The sequence below is a fragment of the Triticum dicoccoides genome, chromosome 4B (genome assembly GCF_002162155.2).
Source record: "Triticum dicoccoides isolate Atlit2015 ecotype Zavitan chromosome 4B, WEW_v2.0, whole genome shotgun sequence".
NCBI classification, from domain to species: domain Eukaryota; kingdom Viridiplantae; phylum Streptophyta; class Magnoliopsida; order Poales; family Poaceae; genus Triticum; species Triticum dicoccoides.
The window spans coordinates 667,711,265-667,727,461 of record NC_041387.1 but is presented as its reverse complement, the minus strand read 5'-3'; the positions used below and the strand labels follow the sequence as shown (position 1 = coordinate 667,727,461).

The 16,197-nt window shown below is 40.8% G+C and overlaps 1 protein-coding gene across 1 annotated transcript; it reads right to left on the bottom strand.

Annotated features, from left to right (window-relative positions):
* Nucleotides 1-232: 232 nt before the first annotated feature.
* LOC119292213 (flavin-containing monooxygenase FMO GS-OX-like 2) lies at nucleotides 233-5,068 on the bottom strand. The gene is made up of 7 exons (XM_037571043.1): nucleotides 4,519-5,068; nucleotides 2,444-2,514; nucleotides 2,180-2,341; nucleotides 1,640-1,722; nucleotides 1,399-1,549; nucleotides 740-916; nucleotides 233-660 (listed from the first exon to the last, which is right to left on the bottom strand). The coding sequence occupies exons 1-7, from the start codon at nucleotides 5,066-5,068 to the stop codon at nucleotides 463-465; spliced, it is 1,392 nt and encodes a 463-aa protein (XP_037426940.1). The 3' UTR covers nucleotides 233-462.
* Between the last annotated feature and the right edge of the window lie 11,129 nt (nucleotides 5,069-16,197).

Genomic DNA, 16,197 nt, shown 5'->3' with positions numbered 1-16,197 from the left:
TATCGTGCATAGTGCATCGGAGCGCTGTTGTTGGGCCAGCTCACCCGCGCAATATGGGGTTAGAAAAAAAGAATAAGAGCTCCTGTTGTCCTATAAAAAGATAAAAGAACAAGAGCTCCCGTATCCTTTGATCCTTCTGCCTGCCTGCTGGGCACATGCATGGACAAGCAGAAGGATAGGATAGCCCTCAAAATCCCCTAAAATGGAAAGGATAGCACTGGAAAAAAAAACAGAGGGAGAGGAACAGTACTGTACAACACTGTAATACCAGGTTACAGCATTTCGCATATTGGAAACTGAAGGAGTTGCTGAAACAGTTGGCCAGCCATTATAAATAATGGCCATGTAATGCATGCTGTATACTGTCTATGAGTTGAATGAATCTTTGGGGATTCCCTGTGTTAAAAAGAAAAAAGAAAGAGCAAGTGACTCGAAGCCAAACAACTCAGTGGCTGCTGCTATTCAATATTGATCGGCCAGGCAGGAATGCTTGGCGAAATCCTGATGAGCCTGTGGCAACAGGTGGTCGTCGTCCCATTCATCCCGGTAGCTGTCCGGGCGATCGGCCAGGTTCTTACACGTCGCAACGAACATGTCCTTCCTCCACCCTTCCATCCTCCCCAGCCCGCATCGCTCCGCCACCCAGTCCTCATACTCAAACTACAAACGCCCAAATCGAAGTATCGATTGATTATGTATATGTACATGGATGAATGCAAGAATGTATGCATTCACGTACCGGATAGCCTTGTCCCAGGTCATGAGTGCGTCTCTTGGGGCATCCGCGAGCTTCCATGTCCGAGTAGAACGCATCCACATCCCGCATCATGGCCTCTTGTGATGGGAGCTCAAGTCTTCCCGACAGAACCCCAGCCACCCACTTGCTTTGGAGCTGAAACACTAGAAAAGGGATCGTCTGCCCAGATGGACGATACATCAGCCCGGACATATCAACATATATATGCATTAATTAATTTCATATATCAAATTAGTAAGCAAGCTTATTTCATATATGCTCCAAAAATATGTCTATATACAACCGTATGTAGTCACTTGTTGAAATTCCTAGAATGACAAATATTTAGGAACGGAGGGAGTACGTGCTATAACCGGAAAACAAAATAAAAATGAATGGAAAATAGATAGGATTTCTGGAGTAGTTTTGCCCTCCTAGAAACAAAAACAAGTATAAAAATAATCTACTTGGAAACAAAAACTTCTATTAAACTTGCAAAAAAGTTGCATGATTTGAGAAGTGCAAGTTTAGGCCAATCAATGTGCAATTTCACGTGATTGAGGTTTTGTGAAAATTTCAGGCAACTCAGAATTAGCAAATCTGCTAAATTAATTGCCAAGTTGGCACAATATCAAATTAACTGAAAGTGTTGATTGACCGACCCTGAAGGGTAATCCGATGAAGGAGATGTGAGGAGCCAATATGGGCGGGAACACGTGCTTGTACAGCAGGCCAACGCGGTTGTCGTCCACGGAGATTGCACTGGCCAGCTCGTCATCGTCGCCGCCTAGGAATGGGAAGCTGTACTTGTATCTGCAAGCAAGCCAACAATCCATCAACGCAATTAGCATAAACAATCCGTCAATCATGTCAGACATAATTTGACAATCAGTTGTAACGTACCCAGTGCAGTGCAGGATGACATCAGCTTTGATCCTGCTGCCGTCTTGGAACACCAAGCTACCGTCTTCCTCCGCATGCTCAATCTGCCAAACGTTCGCATTTGAACATTGTGCGAACATAATTCTAAATAACTAGCTAGGTGATCCTCGCTAACATATTTGTCTTACAGATATTCAGATAAGTCACCTCAGCATGTGTAACCATGCAGGGGAAAAGCACCACCTTAACATATGCAATCATGCATGAGAAAAGGTATGTCATGATATTCATATTTAACAAATATTTTGAAACTATACAATAATCAGAGATACAATAAATTACTCCCTCCGTCCCATAATATAAGATCGTTTTGCATGCTAAAACAGCTTGCAAAACAATCTTATATTATGGGACGGAGGGAGTATATATATACAACAAAATCTTACTGAAATATATATGTGTATATTATGACAATCTGTTGCAATACATGGGGTATCATCTAGGTATATTAATTTTTTTTCAAACAAGTGTGTAGTATAGTATATAATATACGGCGGGTACCGTGCAGGAATGGAGCCACAGGTTAGCATGGCTAGTGGCAGTAGTAGTGTGCATTTGATCAGGAGGTTCCAATCTCATGGCGACGTGGACCTCTTTGGCCACACCGGCGATGTCCCTCGAGATGTCCATGCCGCTCGGCTGGTACCCTATCACCATCACAACCTAGACACCAATAATACAATAGTAACTAATTGTTAGCACATTAATCACGATCGAGTAATAAGTAATAACAATGAACAATAGTATGCATTCTGTACGACGCACCTGACCGCGAAATGGATCAGGCACACGGTAGCTGTGGCTGTGCATCTGTTTCCCAGGCCAGCAATGGATACCTGCACTACGAAATTGTACGTCAGAAAATCATATCGACCGGTGAGATGCAATGGTGAATTGTTGGAGGCTTTTACACCCTCAAGGGGCTTAAGACAAGGTGACCCATCGAGTCCTTACCTTTTCTTGTTCGTAGCTGATGGGCTGGCTAGCTTGCTTAACAAGGAGGTTACAACGGATCTCTTCTCCCCTTAAAGATTGCTCGAGGGAGCCCAGGAATATCAAATCTCGTCTTTGCGGATGGTAGCATGCTCTTCTTGAAGGCCTTAGTTGTGCATACCACGAGAATCAATGATGTACTGAAGTTATTCCAAAGATGTACCTGGCAGCTCCTCAGTCAAAGTAAATGCTCTCTTTTGTTTACAGAAGCTTGCTCGTAACGAGTCAGAGAAGAGATTAAGATAATCTTGGGCATGGAATCCTCCTCATTTGAAAGTAAATATTTGGGCATGCCCACGTCTGAAGGAAGAATGAAGAATGACAAGTTCCAACCAATCATGGACAGATTTGGGAAGAGGTGCAATGACTGGAATGAGAGGATAATGTCTCAGGCGGCAAAAGAAGTCAACATTAAAGCTGTTGCCCAAGCATTGCCAACATTGTCATGGGAGTGTTCAAGTTGAACATAGGCTTTTGTGAAAAGTATGAGAAAATCATAAGAGACATAAAGATGATCAGCACAAGGTTCGTTGCATGTCCTGGGATGCACGACAAAACCTAAGAGGGACGGTGGCATAGGTTTCCATGAGATGCATTTTTTCAACCAAGCCTCGTTGGCTAAGCAAGGTTGGAGACTTATCCAGAAACCGGATAGCCTCTGTGCTAAAGTGCTGAAGTCCAAATACTACCCACATGGAAACCTTCTGGATACAGTCTTCTCCTCGGACGCGTCTCCAGCCTGGAGAGGCATCAAATTTGGCTTTGAGCTCTTAAAATGGGGTCTGATTTGGTGAGTCCGTGAGTGGTACACGGAAGAAGCATTCAGATTCAGAGGGACCAATCGATACCTAGGAAAGAGGGGCTCAATACTGCTGAATTTATAAGGAGATCGAGGCTTTGGTTGGTTAATCAACTTACGCATCCAAATACAAGTGAGTGGACCACAAAGTTGATCAACCAAATTTTCCAACCAATTGGTGCGGACGATATCTGCAAAATGAGAATTACCTCAAATATGGTAGAGGAGTGTGTAGCATGACACTATGAAAAAGTCCCAGAGTCTTCACTGTCAAAAGTGCATATAAATTGGAATATGAGATAAAAAACAATGATACAGCTGCAGCCTCTAGCTCTTCTAGGGATGTGGGTGACAGAAACTTTTGGGAGCTGATTTGGAAAGCTAGCATTCCTGATGAAATCAAAATCTTTGTCTGGCGTGTTGCCACACAATCCCTTGCCACAAAACAGAATGCTTTCAGGAGAACAATTTTCAAGGAGAACACGTGTGAGATTTGCGGCAATGAAATGGAGGACGCGTTCAGGTTCACCGGAGAGGACTGGCTTCAGATGTTGCTGGATCCGCAATCTGAAACTGGCAGAAATAGAACTCTGTTGCTACTCTGGCAAGCTTGGCACCTAAGAAACAACATGGCGCGTGGGGATGAAAAAGATACAGTCTTAGAATCGGTGGTGTTCTTAAACAGGTTTGATTGAGGAGCTAAATGAAGCATCGCAGAACACTGATACTGCAAAAGGAAAAAACTGTTGGTGAAGCTGAATTCTGACGCCGCCTCCTTCTCTGAATCTGGTGACAGATAGATTGTTGCGGTAGCCAGGAATCATGAGAACAATCTGTATGCCAAGCCATTGATCGTTGCTCGACAGTGAGACAGTAGCAGCGCTGATTGGCTTGAAAGAATTACCCAAAGTTTACCGGTGATTCGGTGATCCTGCAAGTTGACAGTGCTGTCGTCGGACGGATCGATCGAAGTACTAGCTGCCTACTGCCTACTGCCTCCAGCTCGCCGATGATGCGGGGATAGAATGGATCGGGCGGAGCTAATTACCGGCGATGGCGGCGACGCGCGGCTCGGTGAAGTGGCCGTTGCAAACGACCACGGCGTCGAACACCTCCTCCTCCGGCTCGCCGCCGGCGCCGTCGGGCCTCCTCGAGCGGTACGAGACCCTCCAGCCGGCCCCGCCCGCGCCGTCGTTCCTGCCGCGGCGGACGCTGACGACCTCCGTCTCGAACCGGACCAGCGCGAGGAGGTCGAACCGCCGCGCGAACTCCTCGAGGTACCGGAGCACCTCCGGGTGCCCGGGGAACCTGCGCGGGTCAATGGAGCCCTCATCGGCGACGAAAGGGAAGTCGAGGAAGCCCATGGACTCGCGGGGGAGGTTGGTGCGGAGCGACGCGTAGAGGCTCGAGTGCGCGCCGCCGGCGCCGAGCGGGTCGGCCGGGTCGGCGTCGTCATCGGCGTCGTAGCGCCAGGTGCCGCCGACGGCCGCGGCGCGCTCGAAGACCACGGGCGCGTGGCCCTCGCGCCGCAGCTCGCGCGCCGCCGCCAGGCCCGCCGCGCCCGCGCCGATGACGGCGACGCGCGAGCGGGACGGCATCGGAGGAGGAGGGGGGAAGTCGGTGGCGTGCTCTGCTCGCGAATCTTCAGCTTCTATCGGCTGGCATCGCAGGAGGAGGAAAAGTCGCGTTCTGCTGTCTTGATTTTTTTTTTAAACTATGATGATTTTTATAGCAAATTCGGAAACTATACGCCCTAATGCAGAAAAATTAAAAATATCACCCCGTCGGCCTACCGTTGGCCGAAAAGGGACTTTTCGGCCTACCGTTGACCGAAGAGGGACTTTTCGGCCAACAGTTGGCCAAAGAGTCTCTCTTCGGCCAACACCCGCTCTACTGTTTTAGAAAATTCATATCAATTAAAATTTTTAGTATTTTAATTTGATTCTTTCTGCATTAGATTAGAAATTTTATGAAGTTTCTGTAGATATCAAGTTTGACTAGATTTGAAAGTTTGAATTTGAATTTTCATGAATTTGCTCAAATCACTAGATTGCCTATAATTTGAGCTAGCAGTATTTTTTTCAGATGATTCTTTTTGCTATTGGTTCTTTGTGAATTTGTTTATCAGTAATAATTAATTAGCGAATTTTATAATTATTTGACATTGGGTTTTTATGAAAACAGTTCTGTTTTAGTGTTTTATAGGTTTTATGCTATTTCTTTTAATTTTAATTGCTTTAAATTTTTTTATTTAGTTTTTTTTTACATCTTCTTTTTGTTTCTGTTTAGTTATCAGTAGCTATTTTATTTGTAGTATTTTTTTGTATTTTATTTTTTTTATCCTACAAGAAAACTTGATTTGAGCTTCATAGGAGTTAATATTTAAAAGTGCCTTGTAAATCCTGTACAACAATTGCCGTTTTATACATGAAAAATATATTTTCCCGCAACCTTTTTCCCTCCATTTTTTTGTCGCCATTTCTTTGCCGCCATTTTCTCCCGCCACACTAAGGAGTGCTGCATCAACGGAGGATGACGATGATGCCTTCATGTGGAGTGTGAAACACTGTGTGAGAGAAGTCATAAGTGTGAAACACTCTCCGATGATGATGACGAAGCTGCAAACACTTATGAATTCTCTCAGACAGTGTTTCACACTCCACCAGCAGCACCGACGCAGGAGACACAGACCATGTCAGACGATGTTATCTACGATCGTGGACACCACGAGGCTTGTTTTATAAGTTGAGAAGTGAAGATGGCGAGAAAGAAGATGACGGGGAAGAAGATGGCGGGAGAGAATGGAGGGAAAGAAAATGGCGGGAGAGAATGGCGGGAAATAAAATGGCAGGAGAAAATGGAGGGAGAGAATGGCGGCAACTAAAATGACGGGAAAGAAAATGGCAGGAGAAAATGGCAGCAAAGAATGGCGGGAGAGAATTGCCGAAGAAAATGGCAGCAAAGAATGGCCGGAGAAAATGGTGGCAAAGAAAATAGTGAGAGAAAATGGAGGGAAAGAACGACGGGAAAGAAAATGGAGGATAAAAGACATAAAATACAAAAATATACTACAAATAAATATCTACTGATAACTTAACAGAAACTAAAAGAATATGTCAAAAAATAAAGAAAACAATTTAAAACAATTAAAATTAAAAGAGATAGCAGAAAACCTATAAAACACTAGAACAGAACTGTTTTCGTAAAAACCTAATTTTAAATAATCCTAAAATTCACCAATTAATTACTACTGATAAACAAAGTCACAAAGAACCAGTAGCAAAAAGAATCATCTAAAAATAATACTCCTAGCTCAAATTATAGGCAATCTAGTGATTTAAGAAAATTCATGAAAATTCAAATTCAAACTTTCAAATCTAGTCAAACTTGATATCTACAGAAACTTCATAAAATTTCTAATCTAATGCAAAAAGAATCAAATTAAAATACTAAAAATCCTATTTGATATGAATTTTCTAAAAAGTAGAGCAGATGTTGGCCGAAGAGGGACTCTTTGGCCAACTGTTGGCCGAAAAGTACTTTTTGGCCAACGGTTGGCCGAAAAGTCGTTTTTGGCCAACGGTTGGCCGAAAAGTCCCTCTTCGGCCAACAGAAGGCCGAAAAGTCTCTTTTCGGCCAACAGGAGGCCGACGGGGTGATACTTTTGATTTTTCTGCATTAGGGTGTATAGTTTCCGAATTTGCTATAAAAATCATTATAGTTTCAAAAAAAAATCTGCTGTCTTCACAGCCGCCTTCTTTTTTTCCCTTTTTGATTTGATGATGACGAAAAGCAATTTTGGCTGAAGATTCACGTGCTGGCTTGTTATTCCTGCACGTGGCTGTTCTAGGCTTTTAATTCTGCACGTTTCCTACAAAAAAATATTTCGCCTCAGGTTTTCTTTGTGGCCGTCCGATCCGCACGAATCTCGGTAGCTCGAGGGTCCTCGTTCTCGCGTACCGGGTTGCTTGTGTCGGGTTCTTTTTGCTCTGTTTGAGTTTTTTTTCATTCATTTCGGGTTTGCGTGTCACCGCGGCGAAGGGAAGGGGGCGCCTCGTCAGTGTTTAGCGGCAGGGTGTTTAAATAGATTGGAGACGAAATTGAAGATCAGGATTGAAGATGAAGTTGAAGATCACTTGCCCGTAAGACCATCATTGTTTGGACCGTAACTACAAATACTCATATTATAGACCATTTTTTATAAATTAAAAGCATGTGGTATTCTTTTCTCCCGTTGCAACGCACGAGCCCTTTTGCTATCGTTTATTATACTTCTTCGGTAGGCAGATCTTCAGGCTTCTTTGCACCCACCATGGTTTTCATAAGCTATTTTTTCCATGGTTTGATTGTTGTAGCTCATTCTAATAGTGTTTTATTGTTCTCAAAAGGAATCTCTCTATTTTATTCTCGATGGTAATATCGTGGATGTACATTTTGTCTTCTAAGACCGAGTTACTTAGCGCGTGCTCTGCCACGACAATGATGATGTATATAGATTGTATAAGTTCGTAAGTCAAGGAATAAGAAAATCATACTTTAAAGCATTTCAGTTTGGTTTGCATAAGATGAAGATAACATTGCACATAGAAACAAGCCCAAAAGGAAGTCTTTATTGGAGAATCTTTCACATAGCTTAGGGTGCTACCAACGGGCGTTGATCACTTTGGGTAGGCATTTGGGAATCATGTATTATTTATTTATTTTTCCTTTTTAATAATTTGGTTGTGTGCAATCTCAAGGTTTCTACTAGCTCTTGAATATATAGAAGAAAAACTAGATGCTAACGCGTGCTTCACCGCATTTATGGGATTAGCTCTTATTTCTCTAGCAGATTATTGCAGTCGGTTATTTTGTTTTGTTTTATGTACCTTGGATTGGGTTTTAATTGTCCTAGGGTGTTTTTATCATGGGAAACGCTTTTAATCAGTAGTCTGGTTGGAAGCAAATCGTCAGACGGACTGACTACCATCGATTCTCGTTGGATCCCACGGTGTAGAAACAGGTTCACTCGTTGCTTCGTATTCCCAAAGAAAAAAGAAAATCCCGTCAGCCCTCGCTAATTGCGCTATGCAATCCCCTCGTCCTCTGGCCTCCAAGTTCGCCGTCAATTGTGTCGCCCGGAGCTTGCCGTCAACCGCGTCACCTCAACCTCTCCGATTGCGCCGTACATCGCCCGCTTCCTCGTTACCTCGTCTTCGAGCACACAACCACCCCACCGCCCAAATCTGGTACATGCTCCTGCGAACTCCATCTTTCTCTCCATCAATGCAACCACGGGGTTCCTCTCCATCGACACGGCCCTCGGACCACCCTCGGGGCTCATGGTAGGTGCGCCATCCCGGCATTAGGGGGTTGAGCCCCCCATCTCTTTGCTGGTTGATGCTTCGGCAGGTTCTGAATCGGTTGCAAGAGTAGCACCTGCCGGCTGGAGAAAATGCAGTGTCCCCCCAAAATTTCACCCTTTTTGAAGGGCCAAATCTCGGGATCGAAGGTATTGCACTATGCCGATCGCCCTCGGTTTTATGATTTGTAATTTCCTGGAACATCACGCTGCCATTTTCCTCGGCACGCTTAATCTGCAAACATTTCATGCATTTCAATTTTCAAGCGTCAATCAATCATGGTTTTTTTCTTTATGATTATTTATATATTATGGTTGTAGCTAGATCTCAGCTGAGTGACACATTTCATGCATTTCAATTTTCAAGCGTCACTCAATCAAAATGGGAAAAAACCCAAAATAATGATGAGAAAATGTAAACCACTCAATCGACAAAGGACAAAAGAGGAGACAAAAAGAGAAAATCCGCATGAATATACATGTAAAATCATACGGCGGAAAGGCCGAGTGAGATTTCTCTACACCTATAAAAGACTCAGGTGGTGATGATGGTGTGTCTGTCATCCGTCATTTCTGACCATTAGATCTGCATCTAACGGCTGCGAGGTAAATTCTGACATTTTTGCAACAATAGCCCACTTCTCTGCTTTAATTTGTAGAAAACCCCTTATTATCTTGAAAGCAACCACATCCCTCTCTCACCTCATCAAAACAGCCTGAGAAATATATTTTGAGTGAAACGTAATATATTTTTGGTGGTCTATATATATATATCAAAACAAGAGTGTTTTCTTTCAAGTTTGTGAACAAGTATTATTTTATGGAGTGAGAATTCTTTATCAAAAAATATGAGAGAGAACTAGCAAAACCAAGATATATTTGCTAGAAACATCAATGTGCAATCCTAATGTGAAGGCCAGGCGGACTGCTTTGCTTTACCATGGGATGAAACCACAAGTTGGCACGGCGGGCAGCAATCTGCATCATCTCACATGTGGAATCAGCTCAAGGTAGCGAGCGATGGGCAAGATGGACCTCTGTGACGACCCCAGCATTCTCCCTCGAAACCAGTATCATGCAGGGCACATAACAGGTTTTGTCCGGGTTTTTTCTTTTTTGTTTTCTTTTATGTTTTCCTTTTGCTTTGATCTGTTCCTCAGGTCTTTTTCTCATTTTCTTCAATTCACCGGTTTTTCGTTTCCTCACAATTTTCACTGGCTTTTTCTTTGTTCATATTTTTTTCTTTCTCGCTTTTCACTGTATTTATACTTTTCTTTCTTTATTTGCTTTTTTTATTTTCTACGTTTTTTTGGTTTCTATCTTGGCTTCCATCTGGTTCCTCTGTTGTTTTTTGTTTCTTTCTCGGCTATCTTTATTTTCTTTAGCAATTGTTTTCTTCGGTTTCCATTCTATTTTTTCAGGTTTCTTTGTTTTATCTTTGGTTTTTTTGGGTTTATTTGTTTTTCTAACTTTCTTTGTCGAACTCATCGGATTTTTTGAAAAACAAATCCAGTACACATTCAATATTTTTCGTATGTACCCTTTTAATATTTTTGAAATATATGATTAACATTTTTCGAAAAAGAAATTCCTATCTATTATCAAATACAAGATTAACTTTTTTGTATACATAGTCAACAATTTTTATATAAATATTTAACATTTTTTTCAAATGCTTAATTAACATTTTTCAAATACAAGAGTAAGATTTTCTGAATGCAAGGTTGAAATTGTTTCTAAACAAATTTAACATGTTATAAGTGCTTGATTAAAAAATTCATATAAAGATTAACAATATTTAACATTTTTCTATGAACATTGAAAAACAATTCAAATGCTTGACTAAAAACTTCAAATACAAGATTAACATTTTTTGAAGACATGGTAAACATTTTATAATATATTTATTTAGAGCATTTCGAAACATAAACGGATGTAAAAAATCAAAAAAAAAAGTGTTAAAAAAACGAGGCTATGGCCTCCCCTTGAAGAGAGGGTCCCCGACGTATCGCTTTGGGCGAGGGATAGGGTGCCCCATACTGATTCCGTTCAGAAATCGCCTAGCGGCGAAGTAACCGGGCCAGCACATTAGCTGCAGCCGTTTAGAAATCGTCATTGTAGTCACACACTGTGCTTCGGCCTTTTTCTTATTATTTTTCTTTTTTTCACCGTATTTCCTTGGTCTTTTTTTCTTCTTTATATTTTTAGTTTACTTTTTTTTCTGGTTTTCTCTGGTTTCCTTTCTTTTCTTCTATATATACCGTGGTGTCCTTTGTTACTTTTTGGTTTTCTTCGGTTTTGTTTTTGCTTCTTTATTTCAGTGTGGTTTTTATCATTTTTTATGTTTTTCTTTTCATGCTTTGTTTTTATCGGGTTCTCCTTTCAGCATATGTATACTTTTTTCGTGAAAAGACATATGTATACCTTTTTAGAGACGCTCTACATTTTTTGCGTATGGTAGGAACATTTTTATTGTACTCATTAAACATGTTTTATAAAGTACATGGCTAACATTTTTTGTATACACCAAAAACATTTTTATGTACATTTAACACTAATAAACATGTAATTTTACAATTTTAAATTGAATAATTTTCGAATAGGTCTTAAACATTTTTCCTAAATAAAAATTTATATTTTTTATGATTAAAACATTCTTTTCGTGTACAAACATTTCATTTTATTTGTGCGAACATTTTTTTCCAAAATGTGACGAACACATATGTTAAAAATGTAATGCATATTTTGTAATAGCACAAACAAATGTACATTGTATAAACAGTTTTTAATAGGCACATACTTTTTTTCTACCACGTGAATTTTTGAAAATTGCATAAAGATTCTTTGTACAAATAATTTTTAAAAATGTTACAAATTTTTCTACACATGTTTTTTTACTTTTTTTAAATGCCATATTAACATTTTGAAAATAAAATTTTAATTTGTTTTGATTATATTATTTTTTGAAATATAAATAAAAAATAAAAAGAATTCAACAAAAAACGGGGGAAATGTGAAGAAAAAACTGGAGGACAAAAGGAAAAAACCCAGCCCAGTAACACATCCCTAGGTGACTCCAGCTACTGGCTTGTAACAATTGGGACATAGCTGCACCCCTCAACCAATTAGGAATCCCAAAAAAATACATCTTGTAGTTTGGACCCGAGCAGAGACTATAATATTTTAAGTGGGCTTAAAGTAGATCAATATTCGTTCATTTGATCAGCACTGACAAGCTCAGGGGGAGCCCCAGTTTGACACTCGCTACTACATACAAAAAAAGGTTGAAACACGCTGCGTCAAATATTCTTTTTTTTATCGCTGCTTCAAACACGCGAGCGATCTCAGATGCGCGCTCCTAATTGGGCCGTCCCATATAGCGAGTGACACACTATAGCGATTCGTTGTACTGTAGAGACTGGCTTGTTGTCCTTTCTTGAGCGATCGTGGAATAATTGAACATTTTCAAAAAAAATGAAGCTTTTTTAATAAAACCAAATACATTTTGAAAGTGTGGATAAAATTCTTCAAAATTTCTACACATTTTAGAAAAATTGATATTTATTTTAGACCATGAATATTGTTGCTCAATTCCGAACATTTTCTTTGGAAATTCCCGAACAAATTTTGAAAATTGAATCAATTTTCGAAATACTAAATATTTGTTTAAAACACTAATATTTCACAGGTCAGAAAACCATTTTGAAAATATGAACTTTTTGTTAAACCCCAAGCAAGGGTTTTTTTATGTTATGATTTTGCATTTGTTCACCGTCTCTCGACGGCAGGCCGTGAGAGTTTGCCGCACAGAGCGGCAAGTATGATTTGGCAGCCTAGGTACATCATCACCAAGGTGGAGTAATAATTTTTCCGCAAAAAAAAAGGTGGAGTAATAATTAGTGCTCCTAAAAAAAGAGTAATGATAGTGCTGTCTCCTCCTTCAGCTGCACATGAGCACATGCATGCACGCACGCAGGCATAGATCCTCGATCAATCATCGCCTGGAGATTCGCACGCCAGCTGACATACGAAACGTAGTATTCCTTTAATTTTTGTTTGAATCTTATTCGATTCAATGTGCCTATCACATCACATGACATATGCATAATGAGGCATGCCTTAAACGCAAGCGGTACCATGCTACTGCAACCACAAATGAAACCAATGCTCGAGCGTCAGCGTGCACTCTGTAATGACATCTCTGATCCACTGTTACCCTCTAAAGAGTACGATGGGCTATACTTACTTCACGGGAGCTTTCGTTAATCAGTTGTTTGTCAAGGCGGATTGATTGGTCAACAGCAGCTACTACTGCTACAGTTGCATGCACGTCCTACTAGTAGATTTTTGTTTGTCCCAAGTCTACGTCCTGGCCCCTCGACGTAGGACACGTAGGGTAAAAGATAAAATTACCATCTGACAAACAAATTTTTTAAGACCGCTGGGGCCTGCCTGGCCAGGGAATGAGAAGAGCCAGGCTAACACATTTCAAGGGGATTTCCAGCGAATAGTACATGCTTAAGTAAAGTTAGGGAGATCGATCCATGCATAACAAAACATCATTCAGATGCTAAAAAACAGCCAGGAAATAATTAGGTAAAGTTATCAAAATGAATTCACTAATCTACCTTTCTCTGAGAATCCTGCTGGCCATCCAGAACCGTAATATATATTACTCCCTCCTGCCCAAAATATAAGGCGCGGTTTGACTTTTCTGGTCTTCGTTACGGAACTTTGACTATGATTTTCATGTATTCTATGTCTATAAAATTAGTATACATACATATGAAATAAAATTGTTCTGCAAGACAAATACAATGATGCCATTTATACACGTTCAATCCATATACATTGATATATATTAGTGGTCAAAGTCGTGCATCAAAGACCGTAAAAAGTCAATCGTGCCTTATATTTTGGGAAGGAGGGAGTATGGCTTAGTGTTTTTTCCCCTTGAAAAATAATGTACACTATTAACCAGTGGATCTATGTATATTCACCATAGATCTTTCTTGGGTTCATGGTTCGTTCTTAATTCGCCTCGGGAACACAGTGACTGGTTCGCTCCATTAGTATTTTTGAACACTGCTTGTAGTAGTATGGTACTACTACCTACTATTATTTACTAGCACCAGTGGAGTACGTACTAATTCTCCACTAATGGAGGTAACTTATCCAAGAGAGATAATTTTTACTGATCAAAACCATTCCTGCATATACCGTTAGGGCTCACTTGGTAAACAGGGAAAACACGGGGAACCCAGCCCGATCCCTAGGATAAAAAAGCACGAGGTAAACTCACCTATGGAATTCGTTAGGTTCATTTGGTTGGTCCTTGGAGGAGGGAAATCTCGGCCCATCCCTGCTGAACCCCCGGGACAGGAAAAATCTACCCTAGGGCCGTGGGAGGAAATCTCCGTCACTCTCGCGTGGGCGCTCTCGTCTACCAAATGGTCATGTGAATATTCCACAGGGTATTAATCTTGTCAAGAATATTTCACCCAAGGCATCTCTTTCACGGGAGTATCTCCCTCAACAGCCAAACAAAACCTTAAGAAATGCTAGCAGAAGAACCTCTTGTCTTTTAAAGCCAAAACACAAACATGGTTCTAGTATTTCAACAGCATGGGCAAGCAAAGGATCCACAAAAACCTAGTAAAGTGCAATGAATTGCCAATTGTTGTAGCAACCCCAGCACAACATGGCAGGACCCATCACATCAGATATGTTGGGGCCATGCATGAATTGAAGGCTGGAGCTAGCTGAGGTGAGAGAGGAAGGGACTTTTTGGGCTAGACATCAACTTTGATGTAGTTGTAGTTATTCTCTCATGAAAACATTGACATGTCCTTTTCCCTATCATCACCCATTACATTTCCCAATCCGTTCCTCTTTCATCGCATCTTCTCTCCCGCTTGTTGATTTTTCTTGTTGTTTCTGGTCACGAGCCATGAGGATGGATACTCCTTGTTCTAACACGGCCGGTGGTCGTCTCTTACAAAGTGGCCAACCAAAAGCACGTGAAAAGGACAATCACTTGCCATGGGCTTCAACCATAGAATCCACACTCCACAACTACATGAATTCCAGTACATTTTTAGTAGTAATACTAACAATCTGCGACCATGCATGCATATGATCAGTTAATCGTTGGCTTAATTGGTGCGCTTAGCAAATACTACCTCCATCTAGATTTATTAGTCCGAGAGGTATCCACCACATCTGCTATCCCAACCCATTCGACAGTTGACATGCAAACCAACAAACGAAGATCATCCTTGCACCTACAATGGATATTTTAGTCATCCATCCAACAATAGACCATAGACATATACTCCCTCCGTTTCTATTTAATCCGTGTTTGGCCAAGTTCATCCAAAACACCGGCCCGGAATGGCTGTTGGGTGTGTTGGAACCATTGCCAGAGACATCCCGAATGGTGTTGCTGATGACTCTCTGGCGTGTTTGGCACGTACGTAACGAGATAACTCATGAGAAAGTCCCTCCGCCAACCGAAGCTTCCTGCCGTTTTCTTCAGGGGTACGTCAACTTGCTGTTGTGCATTCAGTTCCACCCAGCTAGTGATATTGCCAAGGGCAAGATGCCTATGCACGTTGCTGGAGCTCCACATGTGAAGAAACATGCACCTCGGTCAGCCACTCGCCGATTCTTTAGGCTCCAGCCAACGTACTAAACTTGCCAAGGTTAAGACCCTGCAGTATATTCTAATCTTTCTCGATTCTTTATTTTGTATGTGTCGAACACCAGATTTTATTTATTTTGTTTGGGTGATCTGTGATGCCGTGATAGTTTCTATATTGTATTTGTTCTAGAAATCACTGTAATGCAAATTATCGTATATACTAGTTTCTATATGTGGTGCAAAGATTTTATATGACAATCTTATACACAATATAGCGAATTTGAAACTTTAGTTCAGCGGCCACGAAGAGAAAAGCGCTAGTACTATCAAACATCATCAAGTTAATTCATTTCGAAGCATGTTGCTGTAATTAGTTATAATTCTCCCAATCTCAACTACAAGTGCAAACCAGTTTTTTTTACTATTAAAATTATGAACACGTGTCTTAGAAGTAAAATGTGAGACGGCTTGCTTTGTTATTGCTTGGTAATCTACATTGAAAGATAATTAGTAAATGCCTCGTTTTTCTAATAAAATGCGGCGGGGAAACCCCTTTTTGAAAAAGAAAAATTGAAAATTAACAGCTAAGATCCCTTCTGATGAAGTTATTAATATTTTTCTTTTTACTATCAATCATGGAGGCAAATTTAAACTAAACAAATGTAATGATGTTTATATAGCACCAAAGCACGACCTTGTTATAGTACTATAAGATTATTATTATTTTGCGCTAGATTTTTTTC